Source organism: Anolis carolinensis, chromosome 3, assembly GCF_035594765.1.
Source record: "Anolis carolinensis isolate JA03-04 chromosome 3, rAnoCar3.1.pri, whole genome shotgun sequence".
NCBI classification, from domain to species: domain Eukaryota; kingdom Metazoa; phylum Chordata; class Lepidosauria; order Squamata; family Dactyloidae; genus Anolis; species Anolis carolinensis.
This window is the reverse complement of record NC_085843.1, coordinates 35,105,566-35,132,956: the sequence shown is the minus strand read 5'-3', so window position 1 is coordinate 35,132,956 and position 27,391 is coordinate 35,105,566. Positions and strand designations below refer to the sequence as shown.

At 38.9% G+C, this 27,391-nt stretch overlaps 1 protein-coding gene across 3 annotated transcripts in view; it reads right to left on the bottom strand.

Annotated features, from left to right (window-relative positions):
- LOC100554350 (neurobeachin) overlaps window positions 1-27,391 on the bottom strand; it is a 385,661-nt gene that overhangs the window by 89,688 nt on the left and 268,582 nt on the right. For all 3 annotated transcript variants that reach the window (XM_016992607.2, XM_008107912.3, XM_062974715.1), the window contains 2 exons: window positions 15,970-16,110; window positions 7,522-7,641 (listed from right to left, as the gene is read on the bottom strand). In XM_016992607.2, the coding sequence (XP_016848096.2) occupies window positions 7,522-7,641; window positions 15,970-16,110 (261 nt within the window). The remainder of the gene's footprint in view (window positions 1-7,521; window positions 7,642-15,969; window positions 16,111-27,391) is intronic.

The window sequence follows — 27,391 nt, the reverse complement described above, 5'->3', positions numbered from 1 at the left end:
TCTGCGTTGCCTTAGCTTCCAACAGTAAGCGACGGGCAACATCATGCAATGCAGCCATTTCCGTAGAGCGATACACAGGGTCCGAAGAGACCACATTGGTCGACGGCGCCACACCTCCCCGTGGGTGAAAGCCATAAGTTAGCTCAAACGGCGTATGCTGACTAGACGTGTGCACCGCATTGTTGTAAGCAAACTCCGCCACCGGTAGCCACTTCACCCAAGCCGTGGGTTGATCTAAACAAAAACAACGCAGATACTGCTCTAAGAGCCCATTAACCCGTTCCGACTGTCCATCCGTTTGCGGATGAAAGGCTGAAGAAACGTTTAACTTAGTCCCCAAGCACTCATGGAAATGTTTCCAAAAGCGTGACACAAATTGCGGAGCCCTATCTGAAATAATCACCTCGGGTGCGCCGTGCAAACGATAGATGTGCTTAGTAAATAGTAAGGCCAACGTAGGGGCCGCCGGAATGGTTGAACAAGGAATAAAATGAGCCAGTTTACTAAATAAATCCACCACCACCCAAATACAAGTATAACCCCCAGACTTAGGCAAATCTGAAATAAAATCCATGGAAATGATTTGCCATGGCCTCTCCGGAACAGGTAGAGACGACAACAACCCTCTAGGGCGCCCAACAGGCGTCTTACTCTGCTGGCAAACGGCGCAGCTGTCACAAAAGCGCAGAATGTCTTGCCGCATCTTTGGCCACCAGTAGCTCCTGGTGATAAGCTGTACGGTCTTGAACCTGCCAAAGTGCCCAGCCATGGGTTCGTCATGGTGGGCTCTAATCACCTCCAACCTGAGGGCCCCCACTGGTACGTAAACCTGCCCCCTACGCACCAATACCCCGTCTTGATCTTGGAGATGCGGCAGTATGGTACGGTTACCTGCTGAGAGCAGCATCAGTTGCTCCTGTGTCCACACATCATCTTTCTGAGCCTCAAGGATCTGGTCATGTAACCCGAGCTCATTATCTACAACACACAGCGAGGCAGTAGGCAAGATGGTCTGACATACTACCTGCTCATTGGTCTTAAATTCTGGCTTGCGGGATAAAGCATCGGCCCGCAAGTTTGCCTTCCCCTCCACGAACTGCACCTTGAAGTTAAACCTGGAGAAAAACAAAGCCCAGCGGATTTGACGCTGGTTTAACTTCTTTGCTGTTTGCAAGTGCTCTAAGTTCTTATGATCAGACCTGACCACGATCTGGTGCCGTGCCCCTTCAAGCCAGTGCCGCCACACCTCAAACGCCACCTTAATCGCCAACAACTCCTTCTCCCATATGGTATAGTTCTGCTCGAAGGGTGTTAGTTGCCGCGAGTAAAATCCACAGGGACGCAAGGTCCCTGAGGAATCCTTCTGAGACAATACAGCCCCCAACGCGTAGCTAGAAGCGTCCGCTTCTACCACGAACGGTTTGTCAACATCAGGATGGGTTAGTATGTTGTCCGATTGAAAACTAGACTTAAGTTGTAGAAACGCCTCGTGAGCTTCCCGCCCCCACACAAATGGCTGTTTCTTGCGCAGAAGCTGCGTCAAAGGTACCGTGAGCTTTGCAAAATTCGGAATAAACTCCCGGTAGTAATTAGCGAAACCTAAGAACCTTTGTACATCCTTCTTAGTCCTCAGCTCCTGCCATGAGTTGACGGCGTCAACCTTATGTGGGTCCATTTTAAGTTCCCTACCTGACACTACATGACCTAGGAACTCCACTTCAGGCACATGAAAGACGCACTTGGAAGCCTTGGCGAAAAGCCCATTAGCCCGCAGTCGGTGCAGAACCTGCTTGACATGTTGACGATGTTCTTTCTCGTCCTTAGAAAAAATCAAGATATCATCCAAATAAATCACTAAAAATTGGTCAATTAGGTCCCTGAACACATCGTTCATGAACCTCTGGAAGACCGCAGGAGCATTACAAAGCCCAAAAGGCATGACTCGGAACTCGTGGCATCCGAAACACGTGTTAAATGCCGTCTTCCATTCATCCCCTTCCCGTATACGGATTAAGTTATAGGCCCCCCGCAGGTCAAGCTTGGTAAAGACCTTAGCCCCTTGCACCCTTGATAACAGTTCCGAGATTAAAGGGAGCGGGTACCTATCCCGAATGGTGTATTTGTTTAGGATCCGATAGTCGCAGACCAGCCTAAGTTCCCCAGTCTTTTTGGCTACAAAGAATACTGGTGCCGCAGTTGGAGAACTAGAGGGGCGAATAAACCCCTTGGCTAAATTTTCATCTAGAAACTCCCGCAAAGCTTGCCTTTCCGGTACAGTCAAGGCATACAGCCTCCCTGCTGGCAGTTTCGCACCTTCTGCCAACTTGATGGCGCAATCATATGGCCTGTGCGGTGGTAATTTGTCCGCTTCTCTTTTACAAAATACATCAGAGAACTCCCCATACTCAGCAGGCACTCCCTCCATATCAGAATGAGTAACATTTAAAGTGCAACAATCCTGCCTCTTTAAGATCACTTTACGTGTTGCCCAATCTACTTGTGGGTTTACTACAGCTAGCCAATCCATCCCCAGGATCACATCATATCTAGGCAAGCTCGTAATATCCCACACAAACGTTCCCGTTACTCCCTGCACCTCCCACGTTACTGCTGAGGTTTCCTGGTTAACCACCCCAGTCTCCAGCAGTCTCCCATCTGCTCCTTCCACCCACACGTCGCATGCCTTGCGCACTCTAGGAATGCCATGCTTCTTAGCAAACTCCATATCTATATAGGAGACCGTGGCTCCTGAGTCCAGCAGTGCCAAAGTAGAAACAAGTTCCTTTCCCCCAACAGATAATGTAATGGGTACGAAAACATGCTTCCTCCCCTCAGTTGACTGCTTGAGGAGCCCTAGTGCGTTGGACTCACGTCGCACTAGGGCTGGCCTTTTCCCGAAAGCTGGGAAGGTTTCACATTACAATTTTTGGCAAAATGCCCAGCATTCCCACAGTACAAACACAAGCCCAGCTGCCTCCTACGGCTCTTTTCCTCTGTAGACAGCTTTTTAAAGACCCCAAGCTCCATGGGCTCTTCCCCCATCACCACAGGTGCCCTGGTTACATGCATGGGTGGCGCACACATTGCTTTTGAATGTTTACGAGCCTCGAACCTTGCGTCTAAACGCAGCACCTTAGCTACTAAGGCGTCCCAGCTTTCAGCCGGCTCCAAGCGTGCTAATTCATCCTGGAGCATATCACTTAACCCGGCAGTAAATAAAAGCATGAATGCATTTTCCCCCCAATCCAGCTGGTGGCGATACAGGTTAAACTTATTTAAGTAATCCAAAACAGTCCCCTTTCCCTGTTTCAACCGATACAGAGCCCACCCAGCGTTCTCCGTGCGGAGAGGATCCCCAAAAGTATCAGTTAACAACTTTTTGAAATTATTCAAATTGTCCTTGACTGGGTCATTTCCCAAAATTAAATTAGTGGCCCATTGTCCTGCGGGACCGGTCAACAAACTCAAAATAAAGGCCACCTTGCTAGTGTCTGTAGGATAAGCATGAGCACTGAGCTGAGAAAAATAAAGCTCCACTTGTGCCAAAAAGGTTGGCAACTTGCACCTGGTTCCGTCAAAGCGTTCAGGAGTCAAAACATGTCCTTTCACGGCATGAGCTGTTTGGCTAACGGTAAAAGCCGTTTGCAATTGGTCTAATTTGACCCTTAACTCATCCATCGTCTTCCTGACGGGTTTATTGCTGCAATAAACCTTTTATGGGCGTCGGGCAATCTGTCAAGGACAGAACGCCACAAGATTCAAAGTAACAGAGTTTATTAGATTACAGAACTCAAAAATGCCCGTAAAACACAAGGGCCAGGCAATTTTTGCCTTTAGGAGCAAAAAGGGGCAAAAGTAAATGTTCAAAAGATAAACCGGATTAAACCGGAGTTTAATCCGGGTAAAAACAAACTGCTTTCTTCAGCCTGGGTATAAACAAAACGAAAGCCAAGGAACAAAAGATACAAAGAATGCAACTAATTGGCAGCAGATTCCTCTCTGCTGCCAACACTGTTTTTAGAGTAACTTGCGTCGCTCCCACACACACAGCAGACAGGATTCCAACACGAACAAATCAGCCAGGGATTTTAGCAGTAGAGTAGACCAGTTCCGTTCCGTAGATCAAAGCCAGAAGCAGACGTTTGTAGTTTTTCCAAGTCCAAGAAGGGAGGAAGACAAGCCGTGGTCAGTTCAGTCCGAGTTCACAAAGCAGGAGATGGCGTCCGTCAAGAAGACGACGGAAGGTCAAGCTAATAAGAGTAAGCACAGGTTTGCACAAACAAATGCCCACACAATCCCTCCCGCCGTCTGACCCTGGATTCCAATCAACTTACGTCTCAGCACAGGAAAGCACACAAGTCTTCAGGGAAGCGTCCCACACACACACACGAATCCCAAGCGTTTGCCCAGATTACCTTGCCCGACGCAATTTGCAATTGCTCCCAAGCCCCATTTTATGCCAGTTACAAATCCTCATCACTGTCAGCTGTCCTCCTTAACCCGGGCGTTTCCTCATCACTTTCCTCGTCAGAGCTGGAACACCTCTGACTACGCCCAACAGCATCTCCAGCTGTGGATCCCGTCCCATCCCTCCAGCTAAGCCATGGGTCTAATCCTGAAGGTCCCCATTCATCTTCTGTCCCATCATGGCCAGTGGCACCCAATTCCTCCCTTACCCGAGTCCAATCCATCTCATCCTCCTCTGAGCTAACCAGCCCCTCCTCCATTCTTTCCGTAAACCCTTCGAAAGATTCTTCGTCAGATGGTGCTGCAAATATGTCTCGTAGTTTTTTTCTCTCTCGCTCCTCGAGAGTATCTGACTCTCGAGGAGTCGTACGCCCACGTCTGTCAGAAACAGAGCCATGAGGCTCAATCATAACATCCACTTGCAGTGGCTCTCTATGTGTTTCAGGCAGGATAATTTCTTAGTCCTAGTATTTCCAGAGCCTTCCCCTAAAAATATCAACCAGACGTGATTCTCCTTAGCTTCTTAAAGTTGACAAGAGTGACTGTGCCCATTGTGAATTTTCTGTTCTACTACAGAAAAACATGTCAATGCTTAAAATGACAAGAAAATAAACCTCCTTTATTCAAGGTTCTTCCTTTGTGTACAATATGTTAAGTTGTCATGCTCAGCATTGTATCTTTTCTATTTGCCAGAAGGTGAGCTTTGCATTTGAGGATTTAATAGAACATTCTCATTCTGGTACCATTGAGATGAGGTGGCGTATTTCTTGTTTTCTTAGTATGTGATAAAACAGATTTTTGCAAATAGTTTACACAAACCAACATAATTTGAGAGCCAGAATTTAGATCAAAATGCCAAATTGTTGCTCATTATAAATAAGATGACCACTTACACATCACCAAACAGAGAAAATAGAAAGTGTGTTAGCTAATATTAGTTGGTTTTAATAAAACAAACAAACACCTCTTTCTTGCTGTGGCTTTGTGGGGCCTGCCACCCATAAATGAAACATATTTACCTATCTATTTTATATTTTATTTTCTTGTGCTTTATGGTGGTCAAGGGGAAAGATTCAAGGGTTGAGAAATTGCATAGTTTTTTCCTCTTTTAATGATTGTTACTAGATTACGACCCGAATCCTGTTTCATCTGTTTCTTTTGTGGTTTTATTTATTTATTTATTTACAGTATTTATATTCTGCTCCGAGCTGGCCTCGAACTCATGACCCCTTGGTCAGAGTGATTTGTTGCAGCTGGCTGCAGCTGGCTGCTCACCAGCCTGCGCCACAGTTTTGTACTGTTTTTGTACGGCACAACCCCACAGGAACAAAAGAAACAGTGAAACAAATGATGAAAACAAACTGTAGCCATTTGGTTGGCTGATTTTGGAGCTTGGCTGTAAGCCCTGGTTGGCAGGGCCTACAGCCAAGTATCAGGCGCTTGATGCTCATATGCCCAGCTTGCAAGGCCTACAGTCGAGTGTCGAGCTCTTGATGCTCGTAGGCCTGGCTCAGAGGCATATAAACTCCACTTGCCTAGTTTCCACAGACCTCACAACCTCTGAGGATGTGGGCAAAACGTTAGGAGAGAATGCTTCTGGAAATGGCCATGCAGCCCGTAAAACTCACAGCAACCCAATTCCAATTACATATTCAGAGAGATTCTGATTAAAACTAAATTTTTCATTTTGGTATTCTGAAACGGACTGTGATATGAAATCATGGTTTCATGGTCAATGTGCTTTTTCTCAACACACAAAATGAGGCTTTAGGCATCCAGAAACATGGATAAATACCATTTCCACACATGCTGAAAAGGGATGGAACATTACATTGCAACTTAAAAGAAAAGAGGCAATTGTAAAAAAAAAAAAAAGTGTTTGTTATTTTCATTTGTAAAAATATGGTCATTATTTGATGTGCAAGTTAAATAATTATGCTTCCTGGCCCCAAAGCACTGCTTTCTTTTGTGATGCTGATTATATATATCAAATAACATTGATTTGCAGTGGAATCCAAATCATTTAAGGAGCTGGTAACAGTTTATGAGTTTCCCTTTTTCTTTGTTCAACTAATTATTTATCTCTCCTAAGTCTGAGCATAAACTCAATACATAAATAATGTAACTCCCAGTAACATTGGTATGAATGGATTTTGAGATCATAAGTACCTATAAAGAAAACTGAAATAATGTGAGTTCTAAAAAGACAAAATGAGGTCTAGTATAAATACAGAGCAGTAACTTCAAACATCTTCACTGGATGAAAATATACACAACTGTCTGATGATAACATAAAATCTGTTTATTTAATAAAAGACACAACTTTGCAAGATTAAAAATGAAACTATAACGTACTATCAGCATTTGCCATGGAGTTTGGAAATACTCCACTAACTGATAAGTGGAATATGATATTATTTCTTTAAATAAGCAAGAACACAGAGTTCCCTTCAGCACTTGTCACGTAAACATAGAAAAACCTTTATATATAACAATGGAGGGTTACAAAATTATCCTGCTCTCCGGCTGTTTCTATGTATTGTGTAGATATTGGTTTAATCTAATGTGTACTGCTGCATGATATCCTCAGGCACAGTCAAGTAAAAGCTAAGGCTTACGGAAAAGCATACATTTTAAATGTGTCTTGTCATTAATGCTTTATTAATTGCTGCAGGCAACGCAAAGCCAGAGCACGGCAAGCTATAACAATATGACACTTTAAGGTCAAATCTAATCTTGCTGTTTTTATGGAATGGGCCAAATATTGAATTAACAGCAAGGATGAACAGTTTGTTGGGATTTTCTTTATGTTGCAAATATTTGATTTGAATTAGTATACAGATTCCCCCCTCCCCAGGAACAAAAGCTTTTATTCATGGAAATATTAGAAGATTTTTGCCATTGTATATGTCTTTTTGAAATAACTATGCCTAGTGCCACTTTTCAATGTTTTTCCCTTTTTGTATGAGAAAAATATCAGAAGCATACTTAAATTCATTATTACTGAGAGTTACTCAAGTATTTGGCATGTATGAGCATACACATCTTTCTTACCTTTACATCTGAAGTGTCTCTTTGGCTGTTTCTCCAAGACCTCGCCACTGATGAAAAGGTTCGGTCTGGATGATCAAATTTCCCATCATTTGCATTCAGAAAGAATGTTGTAAAGGGTTCCTGCCACCAAAATAAATACATATGTATACAGACATGTATTAATGTAATAAGCAAAAGGATTACACAACTTCTTTTTAAAACGTGTCCATTCGAAACTATAGGAATTAATAAGGAATTAATAAGGAATTAATCAGTACCTCACAATAATGACTTATTTTTAATCTTTTGATACAACTATCACTACTAAAGAATTATAGCGCAGCACAAAAGTGTCTGAGTCTAAGAATAGAAGGATTACAATAAAATGTACATTAAAAATATGGTCTTCAAATGTGAGACAATCTATGCCACACATGTAAACCTTCAAAATCATCTAGTAACATTTCCTTTTTTCCTAGCTAGACTTCATAATATTTTTTGGAAAATCTACTATCTGAACAACTTGACTTTTATTGCATACATACAAATTTCAGAAACAAGAAGTGAATTATATATGTCAAGATCTAGATTTATCATGTATTTGAAAAGAACTTAGCCAACAATAATTAAGCACATTTAGATTTCATTCATTTCAGTAAGAATTTTAAGCACACACTTAATTCCCCCACTGATAAGGATTTTGAAGATGCTTAATTTTATCAGTATCCTTCAAAAATCCAAAGCTATAAAATGCATATAGTTCAAGATCATTAACACATTGAGCATAATCTAGAAGTTTGTCTGAACCTATTGAATCAACTGATACTTGGTAATTCAACACTTATGTGAATTGCATTAATACAGTGGGTATGTTAACAGTTGCATTTACCTTCTTTGTTTTAGCTGTTTAATACATAGTGAAAACGTTGTTCTAACAGGGCTAAATTCAACATGTGTCCTACCTAAAATAGATCCATGAAAATAAATGGGATTTTAGTTACTTTTGATATCCCAATTATTTTAATGGGTCTATTACATTTGGGGTTGAATTTTGCACTCTGTAAGGACCCTGCAGTAAACAAAATAATTACAGTCTTTGGTTATGGATTTGTTCTTTATTTCCTCCATTAAAAACCCTTTTATTTTTATCCTTAACCCCCTCCCTCCCAAAAAACCACTGTCTTCTCTTCCACATGGTTTTTAGCTTGCAAAGTTGCTAATAAACAAAACAAGAGATGACAGTGAGGTGGGCGAGGAAGATGCAAACAATGACTAGTTATACTCTCCTGCCGAGACTATTGAAAATAAGGTGATTAATTATTCAGTGATGGACTAGAACTGATATTTAAGATATATACCAATTGCTGGTGGTTCCAAATTATTTAGTGATAATTTTATTTGTCTATACTTTAAAAGGAATACACGTCTCAACTCAGTTCTGTAGTACATCAATAATGTTTATAGAATTTATTTAAGAAAAGGACAGAAATATCTGAATGTATGGGGTGATCTCCTGTTTCTTTCATGTTTTAGTTTCCACCAAATGAATAACCGATAGTTAACTTCAATGTTGGCATGCAAACCCATATGTCCCTGCCCCAAATAATCTGTAAATACATATTCCCTGACTGTATGTCCCTAAATCATCATGTCATCTATGCTATTCTATGGGATCCAGTCATGCCTCAGGTGCAGGATCCCAATAGTGTCTCCTTACACACACCCATTCCCATTACCCTTCTTATCCAACTATATGACAGGGAAATAAGAAGCTCCAGATATCATTCTGAATAGCAAAAGAGTTATCCAAGGTGCTGAATCTTTACCGAAAATAGCTTCAGTGCCTTTCATAATTCTTTTGAATGTCAGAAAACAAGCTGAAATTGATTCACTGTCCCATTGATCATGGAAGCCATTATTAACTATGGGTGAGAAGTCTGTACGTTATTCTCTAATTCTTACTATTTTTTCCTCCTCTATGCCAAGATCACAACATCTGTGTACATGAATAGTGTACATTGGACAGAAAGAAAGTTTTGAAAGGAAATGGGGAAAATGTGTTCTCTTTAAGAAAACACTGCTTGGCCTATACATCTGTTTGCTCAGGGAGGTCAAAGAAGAGAGGAAACCAGCATCTTCTAAGTTCTGCCAAGATCCTCCACATCCCCCAGCTGTATTTACTCTAAAGTCTGCTCGACTACACAGAACAGATATAGGTATCTTATATACGTGTATCTACCATGAAATTTTCAGGGAAGTCAGTAATTAATGGGGCAGATAGTGGAAACAACCACATTTGCTAATTGTCTACTGAGCTTCCAAACAATCCAATTTAGTGTGTCGACTGGCTTATTCGAAGAATCATTCTTGAATATGATGTTTTCAGAACTCTGAAGAACCTTGAACAAAGTTAATGTTCTACCAAAGGAAGATTAACATCATGCCCAATATAATTTAATGATACTAAACTGAGTAAGAAATTACTTCATATACTATTCTTAAGTTCCCTTAAAAATCTTCCACTGAGCATGCTGATGGGTCTGGTTTTTCAGTTGCCCTTTCTGTCTACAAACTTATCAGCATTGACCATCTATGTTCACTATTTGAAAGGATGATGGTATTCTATATTATTACACATACACTTCTGTCAGTCTCCTATTCACACAATATAAACACTAAAACTTTATAAACATCTATTTCACATTATTCCATCTATTATATGAATGCTACAATATGTACAAAATTATACCTATTATAGTATATTGCAGATGTTTTATTGTAGGTATAATACTAAACTCCTACTGTCAATTCCCTATAAACATATTATTATACCACAAAATGTTTTACAAAGCCTCTCCAACAACTCCCCCATATAAAAACACTATAATAATATACTTAAATAATTATTATACTATAGTATTTATGTACAAATATGTAGGTTGTCTGCTAATATGTATAAGAATCATAATTATTCGGTTACAAGATGCTTTGTGTAGTGATCATACTACAGATTTTATTCCCTGTTGAACACTTCAATAATGTCATTACAGTTTATCAGCACTTCCTAGAAAGTTCGCTCAGAAGGAGTAAGTTATTTTAGTTCCAGCTAACTATGTCCATTATATTTTTGCACACAACGGGTTTTTGTCTTCTTGTTTTGTCAACGTTCCATGACAGAAAACAATGCTCAGTGGACACTAGATAGTTTTGTGTTCTTTTTCCCCTGGTCCCTTTAAAATCCATTTTAAGAACTTCCCAGCAAAATTTCTAACTTATTTGTTGGTTGCCTCAATCTGATTACATAGTCATTGTTACCTGACTTTGCTGTTAGTAGTAATAATTATATGTAACAGGCATATAATTAACATTCAACAAATGTGTACATATTTAAAAATAGGTGTTTTTCTCTGAAAAAGTGTGACAGGGCTTCCTCTCTCCCCACACAAACACATGGACACATGCAAGTAACTGGTGATGGACAAAACTATCAAAAGGCTAACTCCTATATGAACAAAGGGTTCATGTATGTTTCTGCTGCTCTAACTTAAATTCTATGAAGAGTCCATGATGCTGAGACAATATGACGAAGGAGAGTTCTGTGCATCGCAACTACAGTCCAGGAAAGACTATAGCTGTCTGACAGGTGGCTGAGGAAAGCTACACAACTACAAAGCAGAGAGAAGGCTATACAATCAAATTTGGACATTAGTAATGCCCGAGGTTTCAATTATGAATTCTCACAACATTCCTCATGTACAAGAACAAACTTCAAATAAACAAATAATCTCATTATTTCTCTTACTATGGACAAAAATAATTTGAAACTTGTGCCATAATATTTTTTAAAAAACACAACAGAACCTTTGCTTTGATTTGGAAATTATTTCAGTGCTACTTATTGGTAGGAACCAGGATTCCAAATCAGAAGCAACTGGGGATTATAAAAACCAGTAGGAAACTGTAATTACAGTAAATTATGTTAAAGCATAATCCTAAATTCCATGACAACATTATTTAAGAGTCTGAGACAAACACAAAAAGCAAGAAGATTCACAGTGAAGGATTAAGCCTTTCATAGTTGGAACACTACAGGGTGCCCCATTATACCAACGTATGGTGTCTATCTTTGGGATTTTTAATCCTTAACAGCAGTGCCTAGGCTCCTCTACATTCAGTACATAGCCTTGCATTATTCAAAATAATTTCTTGCCTTCAAAAATGATTTTATAAAGGCATCAACATGCCTTTCCTGTAACTTTCTATAATGTTTAAAAGGTAATTCCAAATTCGATAACATTCAGATAAGGTTGTTTTGTGGCTATTTGAGTAATTGATATTCTTCATAGACTCATAGTGTTGGAAGGAATTCAAATACCATATCATCCAATTCTTTGCTGTACAGAACCACTAAGAGATAAGTATCTAACCTATCCTTTAAAATCTTCATTAAGAGTCCACCACTTTCCTCTGTTAACTGATGAACAATTTTTTACCATCAAGAACTTTTTCCTAATGTTTTGTTGTATATCTATTTTTCCTTCCCTTTAATTCTGTGGAAGGAACCTTTAAGAAATCATTCATGATGTGACACTCTTTATGACACCATGAATGGCGTGAATGAAAACAAATTATGAAGAGCTCCCCAAAATCCAAACTGGACCAATGGGCATTACAATGTGATTTAAGGGTTTAAAATTTAATTCCAGTTGTTAATCCCAGTAAGATTACATCTATTGAATCAATGGAATTTACATATCTGGTTGTGATCTGATTTTCAGTGGTTTAATTGGTCTATTTTAGTTCAGATTACCAAAAATGGATTTAAGTAATGTAAAGTCAAAACAATGCATACTGGGGTAAAATCAATCCCTTCATCATCTCTCTCTCTCCTCTCCTTCTTTCTCATGTGATCTGAGCTGGTAGTGGAGTAGTGGTAGATAAAACTTGGGGTTATAGTAGATAATTTGAGAAAAATCTTACAGTGTTAACAGTTAAGATCTAATTGATGTTTTTTAAAGCCTCTCTAGAGTCTAATATAGCCTGGCCCCATTACCTTTGTGGCAAAACTTTCCTGACTTGTCAGGAATACTGGGGAATCATTTTGAGACAAACCATTGCGGGAAAATGTAAAAAAAGTAGGTGCAACAAGGTACAGAAAGATGGTGCTTCGGCCTGCCAAAATTCAATGGAGAGCCATTGCTAGTGCACAAGTATGATACCTTGCTTGATATTAACCTCTGTATAAAATGTTCCGTTATCACAGTTGACTTGTTTAGAATGAGAACAATCACACACACACACAAACACACACACCTAAATTCAGCAAGCAGTACTAGCTAGGGGCCACATCAGCTTGAAATAGAAAAAGATTTACTCACTATAGGTCATTTACACTGTTGCTTGAGTGCATGTGAAATCAGTGTGATAGCCTCAGTCACACAGCTAACCTCATCAGCTGTCTTTATTTAACTCGAAGTGAGTTGACCATTACTATTTAACTTTATTTAACTCAAAGCGAGTTGAATTGGAAATACTTTTTCTTTTATCTCAAATCAATTTATAATTCAAAATAACATTTAAACAGCTGCCAATACCTGTTTTATTCTTGTTTTTAACTTTTAATTATTGAATTGTTAATCTGTATTCTACCATTCATCAAAAAGCACAGATAATGGTGGGGTAAACTATTCTTCTTATTATTATTATTACTACAATTATCATTATTATAATTATCATTATTATGTTTAGATTTACATGTATTTATGCCCCACTTTTTCTCTCCACAAAGGAGACTCAAAGCACCTTACATTAAAAGTTAGGCTGAGACAATGTGTCCCTCCATTAAAAGGTTTGAAATAATTTTGGGGAATATTTTCTTCATTGATCTAGATTACTCTTCAATACTGCCATTTGTCTCATGGGAAAAACATGTGAGGTACCTGAATATTTTCTCTTACACGATGAAAAGATGCTGGGATTATATAAATCAGAAAAAGGTCTAATTAATTTGGGTGTTTAATTTGTCTTTGTCTGTTGTTGTTTGTATACTTTTATTGTCTTTTAGGATATATCTGTAATCCGCGATGTAAGATAATGGTAGCTTGGAAAGAAAAATTCTGATACTAGCTCTTTGTGATTTTAACTATGGGTTTTATGCAAAATGATTTATGCCATTTTGATCTCTTATAAGGGAGGAATTAAATTAATTAATAACAGTAGCAACACTATGGAGTTTTGGATTCGCTGCTTACTTTATCCATATTCAGCACTCTATGGGCTCCTGGAATTTCATGTGTTCAATTTGAACATTTATCCTGCTGTTGACAATCTTAGTCAAGAACAACTTTCAGAAATCTATATATATAAAAGGGTGATGGAATCGCGGCACCTAGCAAAACAGCAAAACTACGCCCCCCCCCCAACCTCAAAATTGGACAACACAACCCATCATCCACGCCTCTAGGTTGATACAATAAAAAATCCCGTCAAAAACCTCCACGGGGCCTTAAAAACCCAGCCGTCAGCCTGGCTGGAAGGCTCCATGGTGGTCGGAGGAGGCGGGGCCTCCACGCGGCGGGGCCACGGAATAAAAATTGGCAGGCCACGGCGGGGCCCCAGCAGGCGTGGAACAACCCCCCCGAAGCGCCACCACGGCTTCTTCCATGCGCCATAGGCCGGAGGGAGGCCCCCCCCAAGAGCCACCTCAGCTTCCCGCCGGCCGGAGGGAGGCCACGAGGCCCCAAGGTTTCTTTTTCTTTTTTCTTTTTTTTTTGGATGTTGAGGCCTGCAGAGCCGAAGGCGGTGGGGGGGCTTCCAGAAAGGCCCCCCCACGAAGACCACCGCAGCCTCCTCCGTGCCCCGCAGGCCTCAGGCCGGCCCCGGTCACAAGAGAGCCGGAGCCCGAACCTTCCCCCCCAAGATCCACCTCCGCCTCCCGCCAGGCCAGAGGGAGGCCACAAGGACCAAGGTTTCATTTCTTTTAACTCTTTTCTTTTGCAGATAGATGCCTCAAGGCTGGGAAGCGCCCTGGCCCCAAGGAGGGAGGCCCCCAGGCCGCAATTTGTTTTCTTTTTTTTAGATGGAGGCCAACAGAGGCGGAGGCAGGGGGGGAAGAGCCCCCCCCCCCCCGCCATGTCCTAAAGGGTCCTAAACCTCCCTCCACTTTTCCCCTCTTCAGAGGAGGGCCCTGCTTTCCCAGCCTCAGCTGCCTGGACCTCTCTCTCTCTTCTGCCTGCCTGTACTCTCAGGCAACAAATATAATATTTACAATTACTGTGGTGTAATAATACAGAACAATATAATCTCTAAAATCAGGACATTAAATAAAGAAAAACACTCTGAAAATGGGAATTCCAGAAAGGAAACAACTGGGCCAGCTAACACCTCCCAACAAAGGATTCGCCCAGGCAGGAAGCAACAATATAATCTCTAAAATCAGGACATTATATAAAGAAAACACTCTAAAAATGGGAATTCCAGAAAGGAAACAACCAGGGCCAGCTAACACCTCCCAACAAAGGATTCCCCCAGACAGGAAGCAACAATATAATCTCTAAAATCAGGACATTAAATAAAGAACAACACTCTTAAAATGGGAATTCCAGAAAGGAAACAACCAGGGCCAGCTAACACCTCCCAACAAACAATTCCCCCAGGCAGGAAACAACCAGGCTTCCAAACGGCAAGGCTATTCAGTGCTGTTCAACCTAACCAAGCAAGATTTCCCCTTCATAGTACACCCTCAGGGTTTCAAGCCATGAGGCTACTCCGTCTCCTTCAGCCTGCCCAAGAAAGGATGCCCCTATGTAGAAAGCAGTCAGTCTTTGAAACAGCGAGGCTATTCAGTGCCATTCAAATTGGCTAAAAAACCATTTCCCTACAACGCAAATACCCAGCCTTCCAAGCAGCAAACCTATTCCATTGTATTCCAGCTCACCAAACAAGGATTCACGTAAGGAGAAAACACCCAGACTTTAAGGCTGCAAGGCTATTCACTGCTATTCCACCTGGTCAACAAATGATTTCCATCAGCCACAGCAATGCGTGGCTGGGCACAGCTAGTGACTCTATAATGTACTGGTGCTGTCATTACCATGTCAATTTCATTCAATACTCTGTCAATTTCACTGCTTTAGTATATATGTAATTTTTATGTCCTAAATCTTTATTTATTTATGCTCATTGTCATGTATATTCCTGTTGCATACAGCACTCAGAGATGATGGTTCAACTGAAATACTACGATTCACCTGTCAATTCTTCTGACTGACTTGTTAAATCAATGACACAATCTACCTGCTTCATTGCAATTTAGCCAAATGAAGTGAGACCCATACAAGTATTTAGAATAGCAAATGCTGCATGAGTGGAAGATAATTGTACATTTCCGTGTTCTTGCTGATATATAGTGGCTGCATTTTGATAATGGAAAAGATTGGATTTTACCAAGGCGGAAGCAGAAATACTTACAATGCGGACCAGCCAGGATAGTGTACAAGTAGATGTTGAATAATGAGTGTTATAATGATGAGGTGGAGTCTGATCATCTTCCCATGTTTCATAACGCTCTGCATAAAAGACTGCTCTTTTGGGGTTCAAAGCACCAATAGGCTGTAAAGAGAATAAGAATACATAACTTTATAAACAACTATAGGACAGAATGGCTTAGAAATGTATATCACACTTTTAGTCTGCATCTTTCAATTAAAGATTCACAATAGATGATATTCCGGAGCCAAATGTTGCTCTGCTGTAATCTGTTTAGACTACTTGAGATGGAGTGGAAATTTTATTTCAGAGGCTTGAATTACTGAACATATGACTTCTTTTAAAACCTTCAAAATGTATGTGATATACATCTGTGAATGTCAAGATCAACATGAGCTGGAAAAAACCCAGTTGATTCAGAAATATCCTTCTGGAAGTCTACTTCTAGCCTACATTTCAAAAGCTTTCAAACCAAAAGTAAGATTGCTCTTGTCATACAGTATAATGGCATAGCTAATGAAATGCGACTTCCTTTCAAACAGGCTACTTTCTAATGCACATTTCATGATGAAAAGATTTTGTACAGAAGGCTGTATGGTGTTTGGTGATCTTATGCAGAAATTCTTGTATACATCCATAGTAAAAAAAGACAGTTTTGCCAAACTATTGCCAAGCAATTTTCATATATATATATTTGAAAAATGTTCTTAAGTCAAAGAGAAGAATAAACCATTTGGTAGGCAGGAAAACAACGTTCCTATCTCATTCTTCAGGTCTTTGCATATGCTACAGAGATGTTTCATATATGGCAAGTAGGATATGACTCCTCTCATTAAAGAACTTTTACTGCTAAAATTCTTTTTGATTCCTTCCAACTTTTATATGTTTTAAAAGGAACTTCTAAATTTGTTATGTAACTCTTTAATGAGAGGAGTTATATCCTACTCGCCATATGTGAAACATCTCTGTAGTCTAGGCAGCTTACAAATAAGAGTAGATACAACAGTTACAATGTGAAAGCTTAACATTAAAAGAAAATTCAACAATTAAGAAAATGAAAACTAATTCAAAACATTTAATTAAAATGTTAAAAATCTATTTAACAGTATATTTAGAACATCATGGCATAAACTTGCAAGTCCTCCTTTAAAATTCTGCATTGAATAAGAATAATGACTTCATCATACAGGTTCATTTGCCTGTGGTACGCAGCTTCCTCTCCCCTTTTGCCATCGAGTCCACTACACAGTGTACATATACTGCTGGTGGGGTGCTGTGGCGAAAGGGCAGAGGAAGTGGTGTACGCTGTCGTGGCGGCAACATTGAGGAAAACCGGGTGGCAGATGCTTCTTCCTGTGGGATGGGACCAGTAGTAAGTTGGGTGATGCAGGGCATGGGGCAACGGGTTCTCCATGTACCTCATTGGGGCACCACGGATTTGCCATGTACCTCATTGGGGCACCACGGATTTGCTTCACAGCATAGTGGTATAGTGATGAGAGCAGTAGACTATGACTCTGAAGACCAGAGTTCAAATCCTGATTAACGCATGGAAACCTACTGGGAAAGCGTGGGCAAGTCACATTCTCACACCCTCAAAGGATGGCAAAGGCTATTCTGCACAAATATTGCCAACCCGCCCCCTCTTCCCATGATATATTCACCTTAGGGTCACCATGAGTCAAAACCAACTTGAAGGCACACAACAATACAAGGCTTATGGGGTTCTAGACACACACACAATTTTTGGGATAAACTGTGGTTATCTTAACCCTTAGCAGTGACATACACTCAGGCTTTAAATAAACAAATTATGAATTATTGAATAAATCTGCTTGCTGGGGGTCCTTATCTGTTGTGGGACTGATGTTAGGTTACTTGGCAGCCTTAAGGGATAAGAAAATATATAATGAAACAAAAACAGTTTGAGAATAGATCTGCCAAAATCTTAATGGACAGCAAGCCTGGAAAATCTATATGGAATAATTAAGATCCATAGCACATCTTTCCCTTTCACATACAGATCCCTTTCTCTTGGCCCCTCCCCTCCATATTTTTAATTACATTTCAAATACATGCTGGAATGCATGATTATTTTATATATGCTTTAATTTTCTAGTTCGCGTATACAACTAACCTAAGTCAAAATGAATGTTGTTATAAAATAAATTGACAAAATGTGGTGACAACATAAACTGAGTTAAATATTTGTTTTGCTCACTCCACATTCTAAAGAGGCCAATGTTTGTTAAATACGTAGAAAACATTTTTTTTAAAAAAAGTGACTGCCCACTATTTTGTAGGGTTCTATCTCGTGGCTCATACAAGCTTAAGTCAATGTTATACCAAGATTTTCATTTCCCTAAACACTCTGATTGTTTAATATTTTGCTGTGTCAAGGGTATGCTAATAGCTTTCTCATGTGTGTAGAATATTTTAGTAATCCCCAAGGATCAAGCTTATCTGATGCAGATTGTACTGCAAGACCTCACAAAACATTCTTGAAAGAAAAGCATGACCCATTTCTTAATCTTTTCCAGGCATCCTTCCAACTACTGAAACAACAATAAAGTAAATATTTACATTTTTCATTTTATTCAGGTTTCATAGCCTTCTCAATCTTTTCAACGCTTGCCATATAAAATTCAGCATTGTATTATGTATGGCAAAAATAGTTCTCATTTCTTTGAGTGTATATCTTTGTAATAGTCTCAAATACATATTCATTCTAATTCATCCACCTTCCTATTGATCTGACAAATTAAATCATGATATTATCATGAATTGGTGTGATCGGATTTGTAGTGTTCATACTGTAAAGTGTGAGGCAGCACTTACTATATTTGCCAGAATAGCTATTGAGGTTAAAATAGTAGAGGTTAGAAGAAGAAAGTAACATTTCATTTTAAATATGTTTGTGATTAGTCTTGACAGGGAAGGAATGTTGTCTAGTGATCACAGCAGGGATCGGAATTATGAGACTAGAGTTCTACTTCTGTCTTTGATGGCGCATAGTCCTGCACAAAAAGAGTTACTCATTGCCCTCTCAGCTTTATGACCTCTAATATATATATGAGTTCTTAGCATGGTCAAGTTTTAGCTGCTGCTTTTCATTGCTAGCTTTTATTGGGATAGGCCTTGGTCTCTTTGATTTTCCTGGTTCCTTTTTTAAAGATTTTGCTTGAAAACTGTCATGGGAATGATTCTAGCTCGAAAAAAGAATAGGCATTTCCCAAATAAACAGAATAAAATTGAAGCATTCCAAGTAATTATTATTGCTTTAAATATGATTTTGAGTTTTCCCCCTGGGCTATGTCAAGATGGAAATGTTAAGAGAGGCAATCTAATCTTCTGCATTATTTAAGATTGTATTTTTTAACCAACTTTTCTTGGAGTATAGAGGCAATCTTACACACACTTAGCTGGAAATACAACCCATTGAATGCAATGGAGACATACTAATAATATCAACACTAAAATGATACTACTAAGAAAACTAATCTTAACATAGTTATCCTTATGGCTATGTTATCCCTATGTTAATATAGGGAGAGTTAACGTAGGAATAACGTAGCCATGAGATGCTGTGTGGTTTCCAGGCTATATGGCTGCACTTTAGCAGTATTTTCTCCTGATGTTTCACCTGCATCTGTGGCTGGATCAGAGGATCATAGCCATGGTTACTTCTATTTCGACTACTGCAATACATTCCATGTGGGACTGCTCTTGAACATGAATTGGAAACTGCAGGTAGTGCAAAATGCAACCACTAGATGGATGCCATACAAAAACCATATAACACAAAGGATTTATATACTTCTGGAGCTAATTGTACACATAGGACCTCAGTACTGAAAGCAGCATCCCTCAATATATATCTGTGTGAATGGCCAATGTTTGGTTCCCAATAGCCCGGAGAATATGCTTTGGGAGGATATGGGAGACTTCTCTGCTATGGAACCTCAGTTATGAAATTACTTCCCTTAAAAGTCTGATCGGTGCTAATATTGCCACCATTCAAGCATTTCTGCTTGCTAAAGCTTTTGGGACCAAGTTGATTTTACACAAAGCCTCATATACATATGATTTTAATTTTCTTTTAACCATGTTAACTAGTTTTAATCTGAACTTTTAATTTTTTTTAGCCTGTAAAAATCTCTTTATTTTTACATAGCATAAATTAGGTTGGTTTTAATGTTCGCTGCCCAGAGATATCAAGATAGAAAGAGTGATATAAATGTTTAAATCAAATCAAATCAGCAGCTATTCCCACTGCAATCTTGGTCTAGAAGAAACCAGTCTTTTTGCCAATCTCTTGAATTTTATTTTCTGTAGCTCTCTTTGACCTTCCCTGTTTCATAATAACACCCTTTCTATTCTCTTTCAAAAGTAGTGGTTAATTTTTTTAAAAAAGAATTACAAAGGGGGGAGTGGGAAGAAATATGTATGATATGAAGGTGGTACGTACATTTATTTTTCAGAAATTTGTTATAGGTGGGTCAGAAAGAAATCTTAAAATGATAAAAAAAATACTTACTATAGAAAGGTTTTCCACATTGCTGCAGATAGACTGTTGCTTAACCAAAACCATGAAAAAAATGCTAGCTTGCAAAATTCACAGTTCTGTGCATTTATCTGTATTATATTTATAAGCCTACGGGCGTTATTACTTCCTTTCCTTTTAAAGTGGCAAAGTAATTTAAGAAAGTGGTAATGCTTATAATCATCTGCCAGTCAAGCAGCTTGTGAATTAACAAAATATAGTTTCCCCCCTCAGCAGATGGACGTGTATGATTCATTTCATGTATGTCAATATTAGTAGGAGTCCTTGGTTAGTGAAAAAACTATATTATTTAGTGGAGTGCATGACTAGAAGTAAAAGGGGGAAAATTCCATTTACACTTTAATGAGCAGGAATAATACAGCGTGTCAAAGTAATGTACTCACTGCACCCTGGTAATAAGCATTATACAATTTTGCACAGGAAAACCACATTAAAGTACTGCTCTTAAATGAAATCTAGCATGCAGTAAAGGTTGCAAAAGTATTCTCTGTGTTAATGCTCAGTGGTATTTTGTACAGGAAGATCCAATCAAGATGAAAATAAGCAGATCACCTGATAGTTTGTAAGTGCAGAGATAATCTGTATATCTATGACAGTCTCTTTCACTCACTTTTCAAGCTGTCAAACAATAAATGCAACCTTTGACCTTTTGTATATCTTGAATGAAATGGGAAAAGACTGAAATGTGTTTCTCATAGAATATCTTGACTGAAACTTTTTTAGCTTCTTTTTAAACTTCTAATTAAAATATATAATTAAATATGAACACAGGAACTTCAAAAAAACAACAACATTGTTTTCAAACAGACAACTGACTATATTGGACAAAATCCAGGAACTAAAATGTACAGGTGCCACTATCAAGCAATTTTTAAAGAATACCTCCTCATTTAATAGTACTATCATTTAACAGTGATAGCTTGCATACTGTCTTCTTATAGAATACCTGCTTCCTGGACTATTTTGATTCATTAGAGAAATAAACATTTACTTGAAAGTATTTTTACATGTGATTAGAAAAGAAGAGGAACAATATCCCTTATGTTAGGGCAAAAGTGGCCAAAGGGATGCATATGATTTCTATGGCCCCTTCGACACTACCATATAAAATCCAGATTGTCTACTTTGAACTGGATAATATGACAGTGTAGACTCATATAATCCAGTTCAGAGCAGAAAATGTGGATTATCTTATTTGATTACCTGGATTATATGGCAGTGTAGAAGAGACCTCAATTTAAGGGAGCAGAGTATACTTTTGATTATTTGATTGGCCATTTCCCCTCACAGGTAATGAATGTAGTTAAATTTTCAGTGCATTTTAAAATTAACAGTGGGGTTTTAAGAATGGTATACTTCTTTAAGTAAAACATTAAAATTGCCAAGCTCTGTTAAAATGTTTGGATAAAGTTGGATTCATTGTTGGAATCATTTGCCAAGAAAAAAAAAAAAGAGTTCACCGTAGGAGGTGATGCCTGAGCTCTCAGGGAAGAAGTACTTATCTGTGTCTGCATAAAAAGGTGACTGCTTGAAATGACCTGTGTAGTGACTGAAGTGGTTGAGGATGGAATCTTGCCTACATTCCAAATGAATGAAAGGAATCATGAGCCACAGATTTCATGTCAGGGCATGAGATCTATGTATTTTGATCTGGCCAAAAGCAGATCACTTGGATTCTGGTGGGAGAAAGTGAGATATGTCACTTCTTGGTGTCTATCTAGGCTCTGAGGTGAATGAGTCACTGAGTTGGAAGAAGATGGCTCTTCCTCTCATTGATTCCAAACTCTTCTTGTTTTTGTGTGAATATGATGATGGACAATTATTGTTTGGCTTCTTGAAGTGAGATTACTTTTACAAGGAAATCATCAAGGCATTAGAAACCATGTACTCCCTGTAGTCTCAATACTGCTAGAGGAGTTATTCTAAATTTTGTAAATTTCCTGGGTGCCTAGATCAAAGGAAAGTGATCCAAATTGGTAACTGATGTTGTGATAACAAAAACAAAAGGACCTTCTTGAGGTAATATGGACAACTGATGGATACACTTCTGAAATGTCAAGAAAAACAAGAAAATCTGGGTGCCAAAAACACCTTTAAGAAGACTCATGGAGGCGGTATGCCAGGCAGATGGCAGGGAACCAAGAAAAACAACAGAAGACCAGAAGAGACAAGCCAGTCACAATGTGATGTAGTGGTTTTAGTATTGGACTGGGACTTTGGAGAGCAGGGGTCCAATCCCTGCTGTGCTCTCGAATCCCACTGGGAGACCTTGAGTAAGTCACACTCTCTTAGATCCAGAGGAAGATAAAGGAAAACCCCTCTGAACAAATCTTATCATGAAGATTCCAAGATAGCTTCATCTTAGGGTCACCATAAATAAGAAATTACTTGTAGGCACACAACAACAACAAGGAGTAGAAGTACAGTTTTGGACTGAAACTCTTGTATTGTTTTTGCAATAAAACTTTTAAAATGTGAGTTAGGGATCAGAAAATTCCTGATTTTGTTCTGTTCGTGGGTGCATGAGCAGGCCTTAGACAATATGTTATGACTCAGTGCTCGATCTCCATACCTGCCACTACTTCAAGCAACTGTAAAGCAGCATTATTAGACTGAAGCTTGGATATAGACTGAGTTGCCACAGTCCTCAACATTGATGAAGCCAGCTTGGACTGATCAGAGTTGCAATCCAAGTTTCAATTTGCTACCTCTTGTGTACAATTTAACTGGCACATGTACAGGAAGTAACTGCTAAAACTGGTAACTGCCTCAGATGCAGTGAACCTACTTTCTTATAAAGATCAGGGACGCTTGAAAAATTACCGTCAGTTAAATTTGTTGGCTGGACACCATTCTTCAAAGAAACAGCAGCATACATAGTCAGTAATCTAGCACACCTGCACAGGTGTCAATTCAGTGAGTCAAAGTGGAGCTATCTATTTCCGGTTACACCTATCTGCTCTTCCACTCAATATTAAGCTTAGGCAAGCCTAATTAGCTCATGAAAACGAATAAAATCATATTTGGAAATAAATTTAAGGAATTACTTTAGATGATCAAGTTTCAGAATAATGCTTTTTCTTCCCTTCCCACTGGAAGGATCTTTATTTGGTTTTGTGAGGTTTAGCAAAGTAAAACATAAGTGTATTCCTGTACACCATTTTTTCTAATAAAAAGCAGCAATGTAAAGCATATTTTTCATATTCACTGTTGCCATAAACAACTAGATAAACCAGTTAGTGTACTAGTCATATACAGTGGAACCTTGACTTAAGAATGTCCCAACTTAAGAGCATTTGGAATTAAGAGCTGTCACTCAGCCCAGGTTTTGCTTTGATATATGATCAGTGTTTTGAGTTGCACACTAGCGCTAGAGTACAGGGCTTTAGGGCTTCAAGGGAGCAATTGTTGTGACTCAGCTGGAACCGCAGAGTGACTCTGATGGGGATTATGGAATTCAGGTTCAGAGTGTCCCTGTTATAGAAGATGAGGAACAGGGAGTTTTTCCCCACAGCAGGGAATGGTGTTGATGATACTGAAACTAGGCAGGTGCAAATTGACTCAGAAAAGGAGGACAGTTCTCAGTCAGATAGCAGGCAGATTGACGTTAACGAGCTGGCTGGCCTTGATGAAACGGAATCTTTAGATCGAGCTGGCCGTTTGGAATTCAGGGTTTGAAGGAGTGTGAGAATAGCAAACAAGAAGGAGGTCAGAGGCCAAAGAAATGCTTTCATGCTTTGCAAAGGGTATTAAAACAGTGTGTTGGGAGACAAACCTTTGTCAAAGCAACTTCTTGCTCAAGCCAAGAAGCAAGCTCTCATTTTCCTGGATTATCTTGCAGCCTTTGTGTGTTCATGTTCATGGGACTTTGTCATGCTCTAATGGGACCTTGTTTATTCCTTATGATTTCTTGGATTATTCTTTGAAGCCTTGTTTTGTAACAATCTTTGGAACTTTACTTTTGCATTTAAAGAACTATTTATTTTCTATTTCCTAATAAACTACAAAAGACTTCAACCTGTGTGCAGCCTGGTGTATACAGCAAGGTGAAACAGCAGTCTCCATGCCCCATGCTTTGAGGAACTTTGGGTTAATTAGTTTTGTGTGGTTTTCATTCCTGGTATGTTTGGCTTTCTTTTTTATTGTTCCATGTGAAAGTACATGTTCTTATTTAAAAACATGTAACAAAAATGTGTGGGTGGTTAGGTAGCTAGAACGGATTAATAGCATCTCAATGCACACATTCACTTTGCGATAATAGTGATTTCAGCTCAGTCACAGAATGAATTAAACTCTTAACTCAAGGCATCACTGTATACCACACACAGAAAGATGTCTTTGCTTAATCCATGTGTGTAATTGTCAATGTTAATTAGATTACATTTGTTATTAAATATAGAAAATAGTAATTTTACTAGAATTAATTGTATTGGTGTAGGGTTTGTTTTATTTTATATTCTGCAATTTATAACAAACCTTAATTATATTCACCAGCAGGTCTGTACACCCTGTTGAGAACCTGCCCTACAAAGTGGAATTCATTCTCTCTCCACCCACCTCCCCCCAAATGTAGACTGTATACAGCAGTGCTCAAGTCATGAACAAGATAGGTTCTGTAGGTTTGTTCTTAAGTTGAATTTGTTTGTAAGTTGGAACAGGTACATTTTAAAGTGTTATTTCATCCAAACATATCTGTCTGTCTGTCTGTCTGTCTATGTATCTTTGGATAACATGGGGAAGGGTTAATACCCCGTGGAGTTTGTTTTGCAATCTGTGTCCCTGTTCAGAAAATTTCACCTTGGGGTTGACTAATTATTAGGGTAGGGGTTCAAAACAAGCCATTCTTTATGACAGTTAAATTTAGTATTTTAGTAGAAAGATCAACAGAGGAGCTGCTCCAGTGAGCTTGGCATCAAAACCAAACCTTGTGTGCATCTGCACCTCCATCTGCTTCTGCTTAGGGAGAAAGAACTTGGAAACAACTATGACATCCCTGCTAAAGTGTACCTTTTTGTATATTTTGTGATTTAGGAAGCAAACTGTGGCTTAAAATTGATTATTAATTTTTTATAAATGTACAACAGTAGTGAAACTGACAACATTCATTGAGGTAATCTATCTAAATAACCTCCCTATAAAAATTACAGAAACGGGCACATGCTATTTCTTTCTAGTCAACATTTTAATTGTAGTCCCTTACAGGCCCTTCTGAGACAACTGGAATGCATCATCAATAGCTACAACCAACTTTGGAGAATAGTACCCACAAGTTTTAGTAGGCAGGCCTTTATTGGCATCCAAACAGCCTCCAAAACTTAACAGCTACTTACTCACTTACAACAGGATACATCAAATAATTAGGAATACAGGGACAAGATCCTGCTACAAACCCAAATGACAAATCTGTCTCCAAATCTATTCTGGGAACATTATTACAGGGGGCAATAATATATCCAACAACATCAGAGATAGTCCCTTATGTATACACTGGACAGATAGGGCAGTCTCTATGCATGAGGATAAATGGATGCAAATCAGACAAAAAAATTTGCAATACCTAAAAAACCTTAGCAGAACATTTCAACTTCCCTGATTACACAGTAAGGGATTTACAGGTTGAGATCCTTGAACAAGGAAGAACATAAAGAGAAATAGTTGAACTGAATAGTATTCAAAAATCCAATTCATTAGTAAAGGTATAAAGAAAGACAATGGCTTCATGGTGCACATGTATGTATTAATACAGAAATTCTCATTTGCTGCATGTGGAATCCTCTCAGAGAAACTTTTGAACCCTGGTAAATTTACTTTTGGTAAATAGATTTATTGTTTTCAGATATCAGCACTGACCACTGTAAAAATCTGAAAGTCGTATATCACTTTATGCAGCTCTTGGAAAAGGTACGGTGATGACTTGCATCTAGATCCTATTACATTCCATCCCACTGTTACAATGATGTAAATATGCTTCAAATCCTGAGACCCAGATATCATTCTGTACTGTAATCAAATAAGTGGGTTTATATCTGCAAAAGCTCATTCTAAAATAATAAAACACAGCTAATCTTAAAAATGCTATCACATTTCCTTTCTGTCCCCCTCCCTTGCCCTTACACTTTTTAATGCTGCAAAATACAGTAAAGTCTCACTTATCCAACATTCGCTTATCCAACGTTCTGGATTATCCAATGCATTTTTGTAGTCAATGTTTTCAGTACATCGTGATATTTTGGTGCTAAATTCGTAAATACAGTAATTACTACGTAGCATTACTGCATATTGAACTACTTTTTCTGCCGAATTTGTTGTATAACATAATGTTTTGGTGCTTAATTTGTAAAATCATAACCTAATTTGATGTTTAATAGGCTTCTTCTTAATCTCTCCTTATTATCTAACATATTCACTTATCCAACGTTCTGCCAGCCCGTTTATGTACTAACATGGGTACTATGAAAATCTTTTAACTAGTTTATAAGAAAAGTAATGACTCATGTTGATATATAAGCACACAGGGCAGGCAATCCTGTGGTTAGATAGTTCTATTCTCGTGTCATATCAGAAGTGATTAAATGATCTCCATTATACCACTACAAAGTAGTGACTAGCTCAGCTGATCAGACTGTGTTGCTAATAAGGTAAAAGAAAAACCTAGAGTTTCATGTACCAGCTACCCCAATCTAGACCAGATGAGAGCCTTGTATTGAGGTTTGGGGTCTATTGTTTGGGTTAACTGGACAGAGAGACTGGTGTGACTTTTGCATCACAACTAATGGGAAAGTCCTGCTGGTTTCTCTGTATTAGAAAGGAGGAAAGAACAGTACTTTTGTGGAGTAGTAG